The 17,921-nt window shown below is 28.7% G+C and overlaps 1 protein-coding gene and 1 pseudogene across 1 annotated transcript; both read right to left on the bottom strand.

Moving 5' to 3' along the window:
- Nucleotides 1–11,757: 11,757 nt before the first annotated feature.
- LOC117131459 (putative F-box/FBD/LRR-repeat protein At4g13965) lies at nt 11,758–15,345 on the bottom strand. Its single transcript, XM_033283586.1, has 3 exons — nt 13,028–15,345; nt 12,813–12,947; nt 11,758–12,711 (listed from the first exon to the last, which is right to left on the bottom strand). Exons 1-3 carry the CDS (start codon nt 13,886–13,888, stop codon nt 12,427–12,429), a joined length of 1,281 nt encoding a protein of 426 aa, XP_033139477.1. The 5' UTR covers nt 13,889–15,345; the 3' UTR covers nt 11,758–12,426.
- Nucleotides 15,346–15,387: 42 nt separating this feature from the next.
- On the bottom strand, nt 15,388–17,263 carry LOC108871576 (annotated as a pseudogene).
- Nucleotides 17,264–17,921: the final 658 nt, after the last annotated feature.

Below are 17,921 nucleotides of genomic sequence, written 5' to 3'. Positions count from 1 at the left end.
TGTATAATGTGGTTATAAATTTTAAAAGAATTAAAAGATTATAGGCTTCATATATAGATCATTTACCGAAAACTCACTATTTCGTATGTAGGGGGGTACACATAGATTTTGAGGGAAAAATTCAAAAAATTTGACAATACTGTTTTAATGCATAGTTGAATCATTTAATACACATATGATGAATTTCAAAGAGGTTTGGAACCTTGTTGTCTCCGTTTCTCTAGGGAATAGCAAGCAATTTAATAGTGGTTAGTCCAATGATTTAGAGAGTATTTACAGTTTTGCTAAATTAATTGATAAAAAATTAGAACGATGTCCATGTACCATGAAAAGGAGTTTATCATAAATTAATACAAATGTATATTGTGGTTATAAATTTAAAACGAGGCAAAAGATTATATGCTTCATATATAGATCTTTTACAGAAAACTCACTATTTTCGTTGGGGGGGTACATATAGATTTTGAGAAAAACTCAAAAAATTTGACAATACTGTTTTAATGCATAGTTGAATCATTTAATAATATATGATGAAGTTCAAAGAGGTTTGGAACCTTTGTTGTCTCCGTTTCTCTAGGGAATAGCAATTTATAGTGGTTAGTCCAATGATTTAGGGAGTATTTGCAGTTTTGCAAAATTAATGGATTAAAAATTAGAACGATGTCCATGTACCATGAAAAGAAGTTTTATCATAAATTAATACAAATATATAATGTGGTTATAAATTTTAAAACGAATTAAAAGATTATAGGCTTCATATATAGATCATTTACCGAAAACTCACTATTTCGTAGGGGGGGTACACATAGATTTGTGAAAAATTCAAAAAATTTGACAATACTGTTTTAATGCATAGTTGAATCATTTAATAACATATGATGAAGTTCAAAGAGGTTTGGAACCTTTGTTGTCTCCGTTTCTCTAGGGAATAGCAATTTTATAGTGGTTAGTCCAATAATTTAGAGAGTATTTGCAGTTTTGCTAAATTAATGGATAAAAAATTAGAACGATGTCCATGTACCATGAAAAGAAGTTTATCATAAATTAATACAAATGTATAATGTGGTTATAAATTTTAAAACGAATTAAAGATTATAGGCTTCATATATAGATCATTTACCGAAAACTCACTATTTTCGTAGGGGGGTACACATAGATTTTGAGAAAAATTCAAAAAATTTGACAATACTGTTTTAATGCATAGTTGAATCATTTAATAATATATGACGAAGTTCAAAGAGGTTTGGAACCTTTGTTGTCTCCGTTTCTCTAAGGAATAGCAATTTATAGTGGTTAGTCCATGATTTAGAGAGGAGTATTTACAGTTTTGCTAAATTAAATTAATAAAAATTAGAACGATGTCCATGTACCATGAAAAGGAGTTTATCATAAATTAATACAAATGTATAATGTGGTTATAAATTTTAAAACGAATTAAAAGATTATAGGCTTCATATATAGATCATTTACCGAAAACTCACTATTTTCGTAGGGGGTACACATAGATTTTGTGAAAAAATTCAAAAATTGACAATACTGTTTTAATGCATAGTTGAATCATTTAATAACATATGATGAAGTTCAAAGAGGTTTGGAACCTTTGTTGTCTCCGTTTCTCTAGGGAATAGCAATTTTATAGTGGTTAGTCCAATGATTTAGGGAGTATTTGCAGTTTTGCTAAATTAATGGATAAAAAATTAGAACGATGTCCATGTACCATGAAAAGGAGTTTATCATAAATTAATACAAATGTATAATGTGGTTATAAATTTTAAAACGAATTAAAAGATTATAGGCTTCATATATAGATCATTTACCGAAAACTCACTATTTTCGTAGGGGGGTACACATAGATTTTGTGAAAAATTCAAAAAAATTGACAATACTGTTTTAATGCATAGTTGAATCATTTAATAACATATGATGAAGTTCAAAGAGGTTTGGAACCTTTGTTGTCTCCGTTTCTCTAGGGAATAGCAATTTTATAGTGGTTAGTCCAATGATTTAGGGAGTATTTGCAGTTTTGCTAAATTAATTGATAAAAAATTAGAACGATGTCCATGTACCATGAAAAGGAGTTTATCATAAATTAATACAAATGTATAATGTGGTTATAAATTTTAAAACGAATTAAAAGATTATAGGCTTCATATATAGATCATTTACCGAAAACTCACTATTTTTCTAGGGGGTACACATAGATTTTGAGAAAATTCAAAAAATTTGACAATACTGTTTTAATGCATAGTTGAATCATTTAATAACATATGATGAAGTTCAAAGAGGTTTGGAACCTTTGTTGTCTTTGTTTCTCTAAGGAATAGCAATTTAATAGTGGTTAGTCCAATGATTTAGGGAGTATTTAAAGTTTTGCTAAATTAATTGATAAAAAATTAGAACGATGTCCACGTACCATGAAAAGGAATTTATCATAAATTAATACAAATGTATAATGTGGTTATAAATTTTAAAACGAATTAAAAGATTATAGGCTTCATATATAGAGAATTTACCGAAAACTCACTATTTTCGTAGGGACATATAGATTTTGAGAAAAATTCAAAAAATTAGACAATACTGTTTTAATGCATAGTTGAATCATTTAATAATATATGATGAAGTTCAAAGAGGTTTGGAACCTTTGTTGTCTCCGTTTCTCTAGGGAATAACAATTTTATAGTGGTTAGTCCAATGATTTAGGGAGTATTTGCAGTTTTGCAAAATTAATGGATTAAAAATTAGAACGATGTCCATGTACCATGAAAAGAAGTTTATCATAAATTAATACAAATATATAATGTGGTTATAAATTTTAAAACGAATTAAAAGATTATAGGCTTCATATATAGAGCATTTACCGAAAACTCACTATTTTCGTAGGGGCTACACATTGATTTTGTGAAAAATTCAAAAAATTTGATAATACTGTTTTAATGCATAGTTGAATCATTTAATAACATATGATGAAGTTCAAAGAGGTTTGGAACCTTTGTTGTCTATGTTTCTCGAAGGAATAGCAATTTTATAGTGATTAGTCAAATGATTTAGGGAGTATTTACAGTTTTGCTAAATTAATTGATAAAAAATTAGAACGATATCCATTTACCATGAAAAGAGTATATCATAAATTAATACAAATGTATATGTGTTGTATAATTTTAAAACGAATTAAAAGATTATAGGCTTCATATATAGATCATTTACCGAAAACTCACTATTTTCGTAGGGGGTACACATAGATTTTGAGAAAAATTCAAAAATTTACAATACTGTTTTAATGCATAGTTGAATCATTTAATAACATATGATGAAGTTCAAAGAGGTTTGGAACCTTTGTTGTCTCCGTTTCTCTAGGGAATAGCAATTTTGTAGTGGTTAGTCTAATGATTTAGGGAGTATTTGCAGTTTTGCTAAATTAATGGATAAAAAATTAGAACGATGTCCATGTCCCATGAAAAGGAGTTTATCATAAATTAATACAAATTTATAATGTGGTTATAAATTTTAAAACGAATTAAAAGATTATAGGCTTCATATATAGATCATTTAATGAAAACTCACTATTTTCGTAGGGGGGTACACATAGATTTTGTGAAAATTCAAAAAATTTGACAATACTGTTTTAAAACATATTTGAATCAATCATTTAATACAGATGAGGAAGTTCAAAGAGGTTTGGAACCTTTGTTGTCTCCGTTTCTCTAGGGAATAGCAATTTTATAGTTGTTAGTCCAATGATTTAGGGAGTATTTACAGTTTTGCTAAATTAATGATAAAAAATTAGAACGATGTCCATGTACCATGAAAAGGAGTTTATCATAAATTAATACAAACGTATAATGTGGTTTATAATTTTAAAACGAATTGAAAGATTATAGGCTTCATATATATACATCATTTACCGAAAACTCACTATTTTCGTAGGGGGTACACATAGATTTTGAGAAAAATTCAAAAAATTGACAATACTGTTTTAATGCATAGTGAATCATTAATAACATATGATGAATTTCAAAGAGGTTTGGAACCTTTTTGTCTCCTCCGTTTCTCTAGGGAATAGCAATTTAATAGTGGTTAGTCCAATGATTTAGGGAGTATTTGCAGTTTTGCTAAATTAATGGATAAAAAATTAGAACGATGTCCATGTACCATGAAAAGGAGTTTATCATAAATTAATACAAATGTATAATGTGGTTATAAGTTTTAAAACGAATTAAAAGATTATACGCTTCATATATAGATCATTTACCGAAAACTCACTATTTTCGTAGGGGGGTTACACATAGATTTTGTGAAAAATTCAAAAAATTTGACAATACTGTTTTTATGCATAGTTGAATCATTTAATAACATATGATGAAGTTCAAAGAGGTTTGGAACCTTTGTTGTCTCCGTTTCTCTAGGGAATAGCAATTTAATAGTGGTTAGTCCAATGATTTAGGGAGTATTTGCAGTTTTGCTAAATTAATGGATAAAAAATTAGAACGATGTCCATGTACCATGAAAAGGAGTTTATCATAAATTAATACAAATGTATAATGTGGTTATAAGTTTTAAAACGAATTAAAAGATTATAGGCTTCATATATAAATCATTTACCGAAAACTCACTATTTTCGTAGGGGGGTACACATATTTTGTGAAAAATTCAAAAATTTGAAATACTGTTTTCAATGCATAGTTGAATCATTTAATAACATATGATGAAATTCAAAGAGGTTTGGAACCTTTGTTGTCTCCGTTTCTCTAGGGAATGACAATTTTATAGTGGTTTGTCCAATAATTTAAGGAGTATTTGCAGTTCTGCGAAATTAATGGATAAAAAATTAGAACGATGTCCATGTACCATGAAAAGAAGTTTATCATAAATTAATACAAATGTATAATGTGGTTATAAATTTTAAAACGAATTGAAAGATTATAGGCTTCATATATACATCATTTACCGAAAACTCATTATTTTCGTAGGGGGTACACATAGATTTTGAGAAAATTCAAAAAATTTGACAATACTGTTTTAATGCATAGTTGAATCATTTAATAATATGATGAAGTTCAAAGTTTGTTAAAGAGGTCCCTTTGTTGTCTTTGTTTCTCTAGGAATAGCAATTTAATAGTGGTTAGTCCATGATTTAGGGAGTATTACAGTTTTGCTAAATTAATTGATAAAAAATTAGAACGATGTCCATGTACCATGAAAAGAGTTTATCATAAATTAATACAAATGTATAATGTGGTTTAAATTTTAAAACGAATTAAAAGATTATAGGCTTCATATATAGATCATTTACCGAAAACTCACTATTTTCGTAGGAGGGTACACATAGATTTTGTGAAAAATTCAAAAATTTGACAATACTGTTTTAATGCATAGTTGAATCATTAATAACATATGATGAAGTTCAAAGAGGTTTGGAACCTTTGTTGTCTCCGTTTCTCTAGGGAATAGCAATTTTATAGTGGTTAGTCCAATGATTTAGGGAGTATTTGCAGTTTTGCTAAATTAATGGATAAAAAATTAGAACGGTCCATGTCCATGAGAAGGAGTTTATCATAAATTAATACAAATTTATAATGTGGTTATAAATTTTAAACGAATTAAAAGATTATAGGCTTCATATATAGATCATTTAATGAAAACTCACTATTTTCGTAGGGGGGTACACATAGATTTTGTGAAAAATTCAAAAAATTTGACAATACTGTTTTAATGCATAGTTGAATCATTTAATAACATAGGAATTCAAAGAGGTTTGGAACCTTTGTTGTCTCCGTTTCTCTAGGGAATAGCAATTTTATAGTGGTTAGTCCAATGATTTAGGGAGTATTTACAGTTTTGCTAAATTAATTGATAAAAAATTAGAACGATGTCGATGTACCATGAAAAGGAGTTTATCATAAATTAATACAAATGTATAATGTGGTTATAAATTTTAAAACGAATTGAAAGATTATAGGCTTCATATATACATCATTTACCGAAAACTCACTATTTTCGTAGGGGGGTACACATAGATTTTGAGAAAAATTCAAAAAATTTAACAATACTGTTTTAATGCATAGTTGAATCATTTAATAACATATGATGAAGTTCAAAGAGGTTTGGAACCTTTCTTGTCTTTGTTTCTCTAAGGAATAGCAATTTAATAGTGGTTAGTCCAATGATTTAGGGAGTATTTACAGTTTTGCTAAATTAATTGATAAAAAATTAGAACGATGTCCATGTACCATGAAAAGGAGTATATCATAAATTAATACAAATGTATAATGTGTTTATAAATTTTAAAACGAATTAAAAGATTATAGGCTTCATATATAAATCAATTACCGAAAACTCACTATTTTCGTAGGGGGGTACACATAGATTTTGAGAAAAATTCAAAAAATTTGACAATACTGTTTTAATGCATAGTTTAATCATTTAATAACATATGATGAAGTTCAAAGAGTTTTGGAACCTTTGTTGTCTCCGTTTCTCTAGGGAATAGCAATTTTATAGTGGTTAGTCTAATGATTTAGGGAGTATTTGCAGTTTTGCTAAATTAATGGATAAAAAATTAGAACGATGTCCATGTCCCATGAAAAGAGTTTATCATAAATTAATACAAATTATAATGTGGTTATAAATTTTAAAGCGAATTAAAAGATTATAGGCTTCATATATAGATCATTTATGAAAACTCACTATTTTCGTAGGGGGTACACATAGATTTTGTGAAAAATTCAAAAAATTTGACAATACTGTTTTAATGCATAGTTGAATCATTTAATAACATATGAGGAATTTCAAAGAGGTTTGGAACCTTTGTTGTCTCCGTTTCTCTAGGGAATAGCAATTTTATAGTGGTTAGTCCAATGATTTAGGGAGTATTTACAGTTTTGCTAAATTAATTGATTAAAAATTAGAACGATGTCCATGTACCATGAAAAGGCGTTTATCATAAATTAATACAAATGTATAATGTGGTTATAAATTTTAAAACGAATTAAAAGATTATAGGCTTCATATATAGATCATTTACCGAAAACACACTATTTTCGTAAGGGGACACATAGATTTTGAGAAAAATTCAACAAATTTGAGAATACTGTTTTAATACATATTTGAATCATGGAATAAACTATGATGAAGTTCAAAGAGGTTTGGAACCTTTGTTGTCTCCGTTTCTCTAGGGAATAGCAATTTTATAGTGGTTAGTCTAATGATTTAGGGAGTATTTGCTGTTTTGCTAAATTAATGGATAAAAAATTGGAACGATGTCCATGTACCATGAAAAGGAGTTTATCATAAATTAATACAAATGTATAATGTGGTTATAAATTTTAAAACGAATTAATAGATTATAGGCTTCATATATAGATCATTTACCGAAAACTCACTATTTTCGTAGGGGGTACACATAGATTTTGAGAAAAATTCAAAAAATTTGACAATACTGTTTTAATGCATAGTTGAATCATTTAATAACATATGAGGAATTTCAAAGAGGTTTGGAACATTTGTTGTCTCCGTTTCTCTAGGGAATAACAATTTTGTAGTGGTTAGTCCAATAATTTAGGGAGTATTTACAGTTTTGCTAAATTAATGGATTAAAAATTAGAACGATGTCCATGTACCATGAAAAAGCGTTTATCATAAATTAATACAAATGTATAATGTGGTTATAAATTTTAAAACGAATTAAAAGATTATAGGCTTCATATATAGATCATTTACCGAAAACTCACTATTTTCGTAGGGGGGTACACATAGATTTTGAGAAAAATTCAAAAAATTTGACAATACTGTTTTAATGCATAGTTGAATCATTTAATAACATATGATGAAGTTCAAAGAGGTTTGGAACCTTTGTTGTCTCCGTTTCTCTAGGGAATTGCAATTTTATAGTGGTTTGTCCAATGATTTAAGGAGTATTTGCAGTTTTGCTAAATTAATGGATAAAAAATTAGAACGATGTCCATGTACCATGAAAAGGAGTTTATCATAAATTAATACAAATGTATAATGTGGTTATAAATTTTAAAACGAATTAAAAGATTATAGGCTTCATATATAGATCATTTACCGAAAACTCACTATTTTCGTAGGGGTACACATAGATTTTGAGAAAAATTCAAAAAATTTGACAATACTGTTTTAATGCATAGTTGAATCATTTAATAACATATGATGAAGTTCAAAGAGGTTTGGAACCTTTGTTGTCTCCGTTTCTCTAGGGAATAGCAATTTTATAGTGGTTAGTCCAATGATTTAGGGAGTATTTACAGTTTTGCTAAATTAATTGATTAAAAATTAGAACGATGTCCATGTACCATGAAAAGGCATTTATCTTAAATTAATACAAATGTATAATGTGGTTATAAATCTTAAAATGAATTAAAAGATTATAGGCTTCATTTATAGATCATTTACCGAAAACTCACTATTTTCGTTAGGGGGTACACATAGATTTTGAGAAAAATTCAAAAAATTTGACAATACTGTTTTAATGCATAGTTGAATCATTTAATAACATGTGATGAAGTTCAAAGAGGTTTGGAACCTTTGTTGTCTCCGTTTCTCTAGGGAATAGCAATTTTATAGTGGTTTGTCCAATGATTTAAAGAGTATTTGCAGTTTTGCTAAATTAATGGATAAAAAATTAGAACGATGTCCATGTACCATGAAAAGGAGTTTATCATAAATTAATACAAATGTATAATGTGGTTATAAATTTAAAACGAATTAAAAGATTATAGGCTTCATATATAGATCATTTACCGAAAACTCACTATTTTCGTAGGGGGGTACACATAGATTTTGTGAAAAATTGAAAAAATTTGACAATACTGTTTTAATGCATAGTTGAATCATTTAATAACATATGATGAAGTTCAAAGAGGTTTGGAACCTTTGTTGTCTCCGTTTCTCAAGGGAATTGTAATTTTATAGTGGTTAGTCTAATGATTTAGGGAGTATTTGCAGTTTTGCTAAATTAATGGATAAAAAATTAGAACGATATCCATGTACCATGAAAAGGAGTTTATCATAAATTAATACAAATGTATAATGTGGTTATAAGTTTTAAAACGAATTAAAAGATTATAGGCTTCATATATAGATCATTTCCCGAAAACTCACTATTTTCGTACGGGGGTACATATAGATTTTGTGAAAAAATCAAAAAATTTGACAATACTGTTTTCATGCATAGTTGAATCATTTAATAACATATGATGAAGTTCAAAGAGGTTTGAAATCTTTGTTGTCTCCGTTTCTCTAGGGAATGGCAATTTTATAGTGGTTAGTCCAATGATTTAAGGAGTATTTGCAGTTTTGCTAAATTAATGGATAAAAAATTAGAACGATGTCCATGTACCATGAAATGGAGTTTATCATAAATTAATACAAATGTATAATGTGGTTATAAATTTTAAAACGAATTAAAAGATTATAGGCTTCATATATATATATATCATTTACCCAAAACTCACTATTTTCGTAGGGGGTACACATAGATTTTGAGAAAAATTCAAAAATTTTGACAATATTGTTTTAATGCATAGTTGAATCATTTAATAACATATGATGAAGTTCAAAGAGGTTTGGAACCTTTGTTGTCTCCGTTTCTCTAGGGAATAGCAATTTTATAGTGGTTAGTCTAATGATTTAGGGAGTATTTGCAGTTTTGCTAAATTAATGGATAAAAAATTAGAACGATGTCCATGTGCCATGAAAAAGAGTTTATCATAAATTAATACAAATGTATAATGTGGTTATAAATTTTAAAACGCATTAAAAGATTATAGGCTTCATATATAGATTATTTACCGAAAACTCACTATTTTCGTAGGGGGGTACACATACATTTTTAGAAAAAATCAAAAAATTTGACAATATTGTTGTAATGCATAGTTGAATCATTTAATAACATATGAGGAATTTCAAAGAGGTTTGGAACCTTTGTTGTCTCCGTTTCTCTAGGAAATAGCAATTTTATAGTGGTTAGTCCAATAATTTAGAGAGTATTTGCAGTTTTGCTAAATTAATGGATAAAAATTTAGAACGATGTCCATGTACCATGAAAAGAAGTTTAGCATAAATTAATACAAATGTGTAATGTGGTTATAAATTTTAAAACGAATTAAAAGATTATAGGCTTCATATATAGAGCATTTATCGAAAACACACTATTTTCATAGGGGGAGGGGGTACAAATAGATTTTGAGAAAAATTCAAAAAAATTGAGAATACTGTTTTAATACATATTTGAATCATGTAATAAAATATGATGAAGTTCAAAGAGGTTTGGAACCTTTGTTGTCTCCGTTTCTATAGGGAATAGCAATTTTATAGTAGTTAGTCTAATGATTCAAGACATTCACTAAGGTTATTATTGTAAAATCAATTTTAGTTAATTAATTCAGAAATAAATAATTAATAATATCTTTCCATATATTTCAAGTTTAGTTCTATATATATATATATATTGTTGTACAAAATCTTGTAAAATATTTTTAGTTTATATTTTACAGATAATAAAATAATTTCATAAAATATTTAAAAAATAGATTTATAAATTAAAATTATAGCCAATTTTAATTTGAAAAATAAAAATAAGGATTGATATATATCTATACTATTATTTGCGAAGTAAATTTTTGGAATCGAACTCTCACATTAAAAGTTAAAGTGGTTAATAACGTTTTTACCCTTAATGAATAAAATGTATAACTAAATAAAAAAATAAAAACAAAATTTTAATTTATTTGATTAGATAGTTGATTAAAATTAATAATAGTAATAATTATCCAAAATCTGAAAATATAATTTAAAAAGAGATAATTTTTGTATATATTGTATTGTTATCTGAAAAAGTTTTTTTGTTAATAGTTAAAAACATGAATTATATAACTAAATATTAATCAAATAAAATTCTTAATTATATAATTAAAAATAGAATATTGAATTATCCAAAATCTAACAATATAATTAAAAAATGATAATTTAAGTAAAAATTTTTGGAATCGAGCTCTCACGTTAAAAGTTAGAGTGGTTAATAATGTTTATACCTTTAATGAATAAAATGTATAACTAAATTAAAAAAAATAAAAACTAAATTTTAATTTATTTAATTAGATAATTGATTAAAATTAATAATAGTAAGATTATCCAAAATCTGAAAATATGATTTAAAAAAAAAAGATAATTTCTATATATATTGTATTGTTATCTGAAAAAGTCTTGTACTAAAAAAACATGAATTATATAACTAAATATTAATCAAATAAAATGTATAATTAAATTAAAAAATAAAAACGAAATTTTAATTTATTTGATTTGATAATTGATTAAAATTAATAATAGTAAGAATTATCCAAAATCTGAAAATATAATTTAAAAAGAGAGATAATTTATGTATATATTGTATTGTTATCTGAAAAAGTATTTTAGTAAAAAGTTAAAACATGAATTATATAACTAAATATTAATCAAATTAAATTCTTAATTATATAATTAAAAATAGAATATTGAATTATCCAAAATCTAAAAATATAATTAAAAAAGATAATTTTCTATATATATATTGTATTGTTATCTAAAAAAGTATTTTAGTAAAAATTTAAAACATGAATTATATAACTAAATATTAATAAAATTAAATTCTTAATTATATAATTAAAAATAGAATATTGAATTATCTAAAATCTAAAAATATAATTTAAAAAAAAAAAGATAATTTCTCTATATATATATTGTATTGTTATTTGAAAAAATATTTTAGTAAAAAGTTAAAAACATAAATTACATAATTAAATATTAATCAAATAATTTTTTTAATTATATAATTAAAAATATAATATTAAGTTATTTTAAGATTTATTTTAATATATAATGAATATTGTGTACAAAGAACTTTTCAAAAATTATGAAAATGTTTAAGCTTGCATCGCGGGCAAAACACCTAGTATATATATATTACATATGTACAATCTACTATTAACAAACAGGCGAAAATTCAATAATTTAAATCAAATAATATTATATATAGAAATTATCATCTCGATGAAAATTATATAATATTCTCATCTAAATCAAATAATAAAATTGTTATAAATATATTTTTATAAATATATTTTTAATTCCCTATAAAAGTAGAAAAACACATAAAATAAATCAAAATGAATGAAAGTTTAGTAAAATATATATTTTATACTATTTTAGATAATAAAATTATTACATATTTTCAATGTTTACCAGAGAATTAAACCAACCTAAAAATATGAACATAAATTAAAATCAAAGATTCGTGTTTCATTAAATTAAAAATATTATATACAAAATCATGCGCTTTTAAAGCGATGATCAAAAAAATCTAGTAAATCTCTAGAAATCTGTTGAACTGGAAGCACCGTATAAGTTACAAAACTATCCTAATATGTATTTTCATTTGAATATAAGCTGGCAGAAATTTGAAGCCCTGACCACACTTTTCAAATCCTTGACCACCTCTACTCTCTCTTTAGGCTTGATACGTTTTGAGGAGATAATTGCTCTCTTCAAATTAATTGCGTTCTTTAGAACGTATTTTGCCACTTGTTTCTCATCTTCTCGTTGCCATTTGTAGCCTTTCCATATGAATGTCTCAAGAAGAAACCAAAAACATTTAGGAACATTCTCTGGCTGTTTCCATTCCCCACGACCCACATATTCTTTTTCACAATGCCATTTCTGAGACAAATGTAGGAGGAAAGACAACGTTGCGTTATTACTATATCAACAAACCTAAAACCGATTTAGGAAAAATTGTTAATAGATGAAACATTATTTACGTTGATGAGCTTGAGGGTTTTCAATTTAGGAGACCTATCAAGCATAAGGGTAAGTAGATTCCACCATGCTTCTTTATATGCATGTAGCTCCAAGTACACCAGCTGATCGAAGATGCTACCGGTAGGAAACGTAACCTATGCATGAAGCAGTAATAGTATTAGTAAGAAGTAATTTAATGACAACAAGAAACTTAATTAATTGCAAGAAAATCTACCTTCAAGGGAGATATTCTCAGTGAAAGACGTTTTACTGAAGTTAGAGACCCTAGAAGGTTCTCGTTGGATATACTAGAGACATCAATGATACTTGCCTCCACCAGCTCCATAACATTCTCGATTAGACAAAACCCAAGACCACAAATTCCTTTAATCTTTAGGAGCTTCAATGAAGGAGCATTTATCGCATAGCCCCAATCTACTTGTCCACCATTGCTATTATAAATTGATAGCCTCTCTAAAGATGGCACTGATATAGTGAATGTCTTCACACTGCTATGTGAATATCTATGCACCGTCAAGGTTTTGAGATTAGGACAGCCACCAAAAAGGTTAATAACTGAATTATGGTCCCTGTATTCTACATAGTGAAGGTGCAGATTTCTAAGGGATTTGAAACGAACCAGTGAAGGGACATCCATATGAACATTATACCTTAGTTTCAAGGTCCGTAGTGTATTAACTATAAACAAGCTTCTAGGAAATTTGTACACTTCCCTAGATCGAACTTCGAGAACCAGCTCGTGCACATGGAGACCCAGTGCAATTCCAAGCAAGATTCCAATATCCTTTGCATTACATCTTTCTTGATGAACAATGAGATACAAACTCTGTAGGACCGGAGACATGTGTGAAACCAAAGTCGAGCAAACATTACTTGAAAACGTCCCGAGTTGACGTTTGTGATCCAAATAGTCAAACTTGAGTTTAGGCATCAACTTCCAAAGATATCTCCATTGCTTAGACAAGAGACTTGTGGCGATGGCAACTTTCATAGGAAGTAGACACAATATCAGCAGGATCAAAGCCTCAGGCAACTCGCTGATCCTGTCAGCATTCTCAAGGTCTTGATTGCTCATGCTCCCAGTAACTCTTCTTTTACTGTCAAAAGACAAAAAATTAAGTTAACAAACAAAAAAACACTAGTTGGTTTTGAGTTATGGAGATAAATTTAAGAACATCTAAAACATACAAAGAAACTGACCTATGCCGTTCCATTGATGATATTTTTTGTGTTGTGTATGAATTAAGCTTGCTTAAAACGCTTTTCTGACGAACTACAAACACACGCGAGATGAATTAGCTGCTCGAATTTTGTGCAGTATTGATAGAAAGCTTCACCAACACGAAAACAATGAAGACCGACAAAACTCCAAAACTAAAAACCTATTCTAAACTAAAACCATAAAATGTAACAACGTTATCGTTGTGTTTTTTTGGATAACAAGATTATCGCAATTAACTACAAAATTATCGTAGTTAATTAATAAAGATAACTATTTGGTGATAATCTAGATAATTTGCTGTACCGTGTAGGTAGCAGGGCTGAGATCGAGGTGGCAGAATTAGACGGCTGAGGTTAGGGCTTTTTATGTTCTTCTTTTTGACTAATGCTGCCGCATGATATAAGTAATAACAAATATAGTCAACTCTTATATGATTAAAGAAAACTATAATCAACTCCATAGGCTACCCTTTTTCTTTGTTGGGCCCACATATGGGTATAGGGTTGAAGATTATCCGACTAAAATAAAGATTACTGGATAATATTAAAATTACCAATTTGAAATACAAAACTACATAACGCAGATTATTTCACAAAATATATGTTGAATATTGTACTATCTTGATATAAGCTTCACGACGTGGTAAACGTACTGGGTAACGAATATACATGTTCATAATATTCTTTTCTTGAAAAGCAAGAAATTAACTGGTGTGAAAGTTTTGGTGTATGTTCTCTTTGGTATCGATCTCTCGCCTCCGGCTTATTGTTCAGTCAAATTCCCTCTTGGAGTCGAACTGTTTTTTTATTATCTCTGGTCATATTATGAACTTAGTTAAGTATTCTGTTACATATTTCCAAATGCCAACAAGCTAACAGCTACCTATAAGATCACAAACCTTATTATTGTATATATCATCGAGACAACAGATAAAAGTTGAGGTTCTTTTTCTTACCAGACTGTCAAAGGTCATGTCAAAACGCAACATACAAAACAAAACAGATTTACATATATTTTATCTGAAAAGCATAGTAAACTAACGTTTGCATCTCCAAACGGTCAAACGAAGGCCAAACTAGAACTCAACATCTAAAAAAAGAAATAAAAAACAATTAGAGTACAACTACATAGAAGTGATTTATGGAAACAACGAAGACTCTCTTAGTAATACTCAAAAAAATTTCATTCTAACAAAGTAAGCTTGCATTAATGCAGTCAATCTGAGATTGCTTAAATCTCATAAAGCTAAGTAGTAAGACCACATTATATGTTGGATCATAAAATATTGGAAAAACATCTAATGCATGAACTTGTTTTTTTTGAAAGAATGTTAAATTAATTCAAGCAAAAAACTGTTTTACACTTTGTGTTACATTGGAGCTGAAGTTTTTAATAAAATCTAATCAAAAGCTGAGCCTTGAATGGTTATCTAGTGGCAAACCATTTGGTTAAACCTCCTGAGTGAGCCTTGTCACGGATGGAGGAGAGCCTGTTACGAACAATCTTGTCCACCATTTGAATTAGTTGGTCAGGGGTCCTTGGATTCTCCCCATGTTTACGCAGGTTTCGTTCTCTCCATATTGCATATAGAGTAGCTTGGAACACATATCTCAGTAGGAAAAGGTCAGTCGCGTCTCTGTTTTTGTCCTGCAATAGTTGTATTATTTGTCCCACTGGTGGGTATAGCTCACGTGCATCAACTTCTGAGCTAAATCTTTCCAAACTCGTCGTGAGAAACTGCAGGCAAAGAACAAATGATTCCTTGACTCCACCGGTACATTGCAGTGGAGTCAAGGAATCATTTGTTCTTTGCCTGCAGTTTCTCACGACGAGTTTGAAATGCTTACACTGATGAGTTTAAGGACTTGTAATTTAGGAGACCTATCTAGCATGAGCAGAAGTAGATTCCTCCATTGGGCTTTATGTGTAGAAAGCTCCAAATATACCAACTGATAGAAGATACTACCAGTAGGGAATCTAACATATATATGTAGGGAATCTAACATATACATATATATATACATACACACACAGGAAACCATATTAGAACATAAAGAATGTATAACAGAAAGTAACTAATAGATTGCAAGAAAAACCTTACCTCCAAGGGTGACAAAGCCAAGGAAAGACGCTTGGCTAAAGTGAGAGATACCAGAAGCTTCTCGTTAGTTATCTTAGAGACATTATCAATATTTGCCTCCACCAACTCTGGTGCATTCTCAATCAGGCAACAGTTAAGAGACTTAAACCCTCGAATGTTCAAGTATTTCAAAGGAGCATTTATCACATAGCCCACAAAATCTTGTCCATCATTGTAATCATAAATTGTTAGTGTCCGTAAGGATGGAACTGCAATAGTGAAAATCTGCCCATAATATTGATTATGGCACAATAACAATTTTCAAGATTGGGACAACCAGATAAGAGGTTAGGAAAGGATGAATGGTCTTTGTAATCCACATAACGAAGATGAAGAGTTCTAAGGGACTTCAGACAAGCCTGAGAAGGGACATCTACAAGGACCCAAGCACGGAGTTTCAAGGTCTCTAGTGTTTCACAGTTATACAAGCTTCTAGGAAATCTAAACGTCTCTCTATTATTAGATTGTAGCATTGAGTTCGAGCTCACGCACATGGTGTGCATAAGCAATTCCAATCCATATTCCAACATCCACAGCACCACAACACAATCTAATAAAAGATATTTGCAATCTCTCTAACACCATCTTCCAAAGAAACCTCCATTCTTTAGACAGAACACTAGTGGCTACTGGCTACGACATCTTTTATTGGAAGAAAAGACAATATATTGAGAAGAAGAGCTTCAGGCTAGTTACTGATCCTATCCTCATTCACAACACCTCCTTTTCTCAAACTAATAAAACAAAGACCATACATTCAGTTGGTCTCTGGAGCTTAAGGAAAACCCTAGAACGGTTCATAACCAATGGGATAAGAGAAAAATAATTAAATACTAAAAATGTACCAACGTTTCATTCTTTCGTCATATAGGCAGTAACTGAAGTGCCTCTCCCGAGTTAAAAGCAATTAGTGTATTGGCCCAAGTCCCTTATATATTACTCAAGTCCCTTACATATTTTCAATGTGGGATTTTCTCTCCAACATCCCCCTCGAGATAATGGTGCGTATAACTATTAATTTCGCAGAATCCATCGTACCCCTCCAAGACCATGCTTTATTTTCTAGCGATCTCGGCAGAACTGAGTTTTTTATGGGCCATCGGCTAATGGATGATCAGACCACTGTCCGGACCGGATTAATGGGTCAGAGTGTTGGGCCGGCTTTGATACCATGACAAGTTTCCTGGACTTCCAATTTAAAGCTAATTGGCAATTAATGGATTGATCCAAGTCCCTTACATATTTCCAATGTGGGATTTTCTCTCCAATATATAAACCAAAAGCAAGGCATATCCCCTATATATTATTTGAGAAGCATTGCAACATTTTTTTGTAGCCATGTGTCATCACTAGAATGATTCTTAGAATCCTTAGAGAAATATGTTGGTCCATCTAGATATATAATAAGCTTTTTATTAAACCACAATAAATACATTATTAATGTGCTTCATTATTTTCTTAAATAAGAATATAGAATTGCCTAATGTGGCTAAAGTATATATGACAATTAATGATCTTGAATAATAAAAATTTGATAAAAATAAGTGTGTATTATAATTATATTTGTTTAATTTTAAGCTATTAAAATAAATTAAACAATCATAGTAACCATATAATAAAAATTAAAATTTTATATATATATATATATATATATATTTTTTTTTTTTTGAATTTTCAAAAACGAGTATAAATTACTAAAACTGTTAAAAGTTTCACATTCAAATTTTGTGATCTATGATTTAAAAC

The sequence above is a fragment of the Brassica rapa genome, unplaced genomic scaffold (genome assembly GCF_000309985.2).
Source record: "Brassica rapa cultivar Chiifu-401-42 unplaced genomic scaffold, CAAS_Brap_v3.01 Scaffold0962, whole genome shotgun sequence".
NCBI classification, from domain to species: Eukaryota; Viridiplantae; Streptophyta; class Magnoliopsida; order Brassicales; family Brassicaceae; genus Brassica; species Brassica rapa.
Note: the sequence above shows the minus strand (reverse complement) of the source record. Positions and strands in the feature narration are given on the sequence as shown.

Excerpts from the sequence above, each read along its gene's own strand:
- LOC117131459 (XM_033283586.1), bottom strand. The coding sequence starts at position 13,888 with ATGAGCAATCAAGACCTTGAGAATGCTGACAGGATCAGCGAGTTGCCT. Across the intron at positions 12,948-13,027 it reads TGAGAATATCTCCCTTGAAG|GTTACGTTTCCTACCGGTAG; the intron begins GTAGATTTTCTT and ends CTTCATGCATAG. Across the intron at positions 12,712-12,812 it reads AAACCCTCAAGCTCATCAAC|AAATGGCATTGTGAAAAAGA; the intron begins GTAAATAATGTT and ends CATTTGTCTCAG.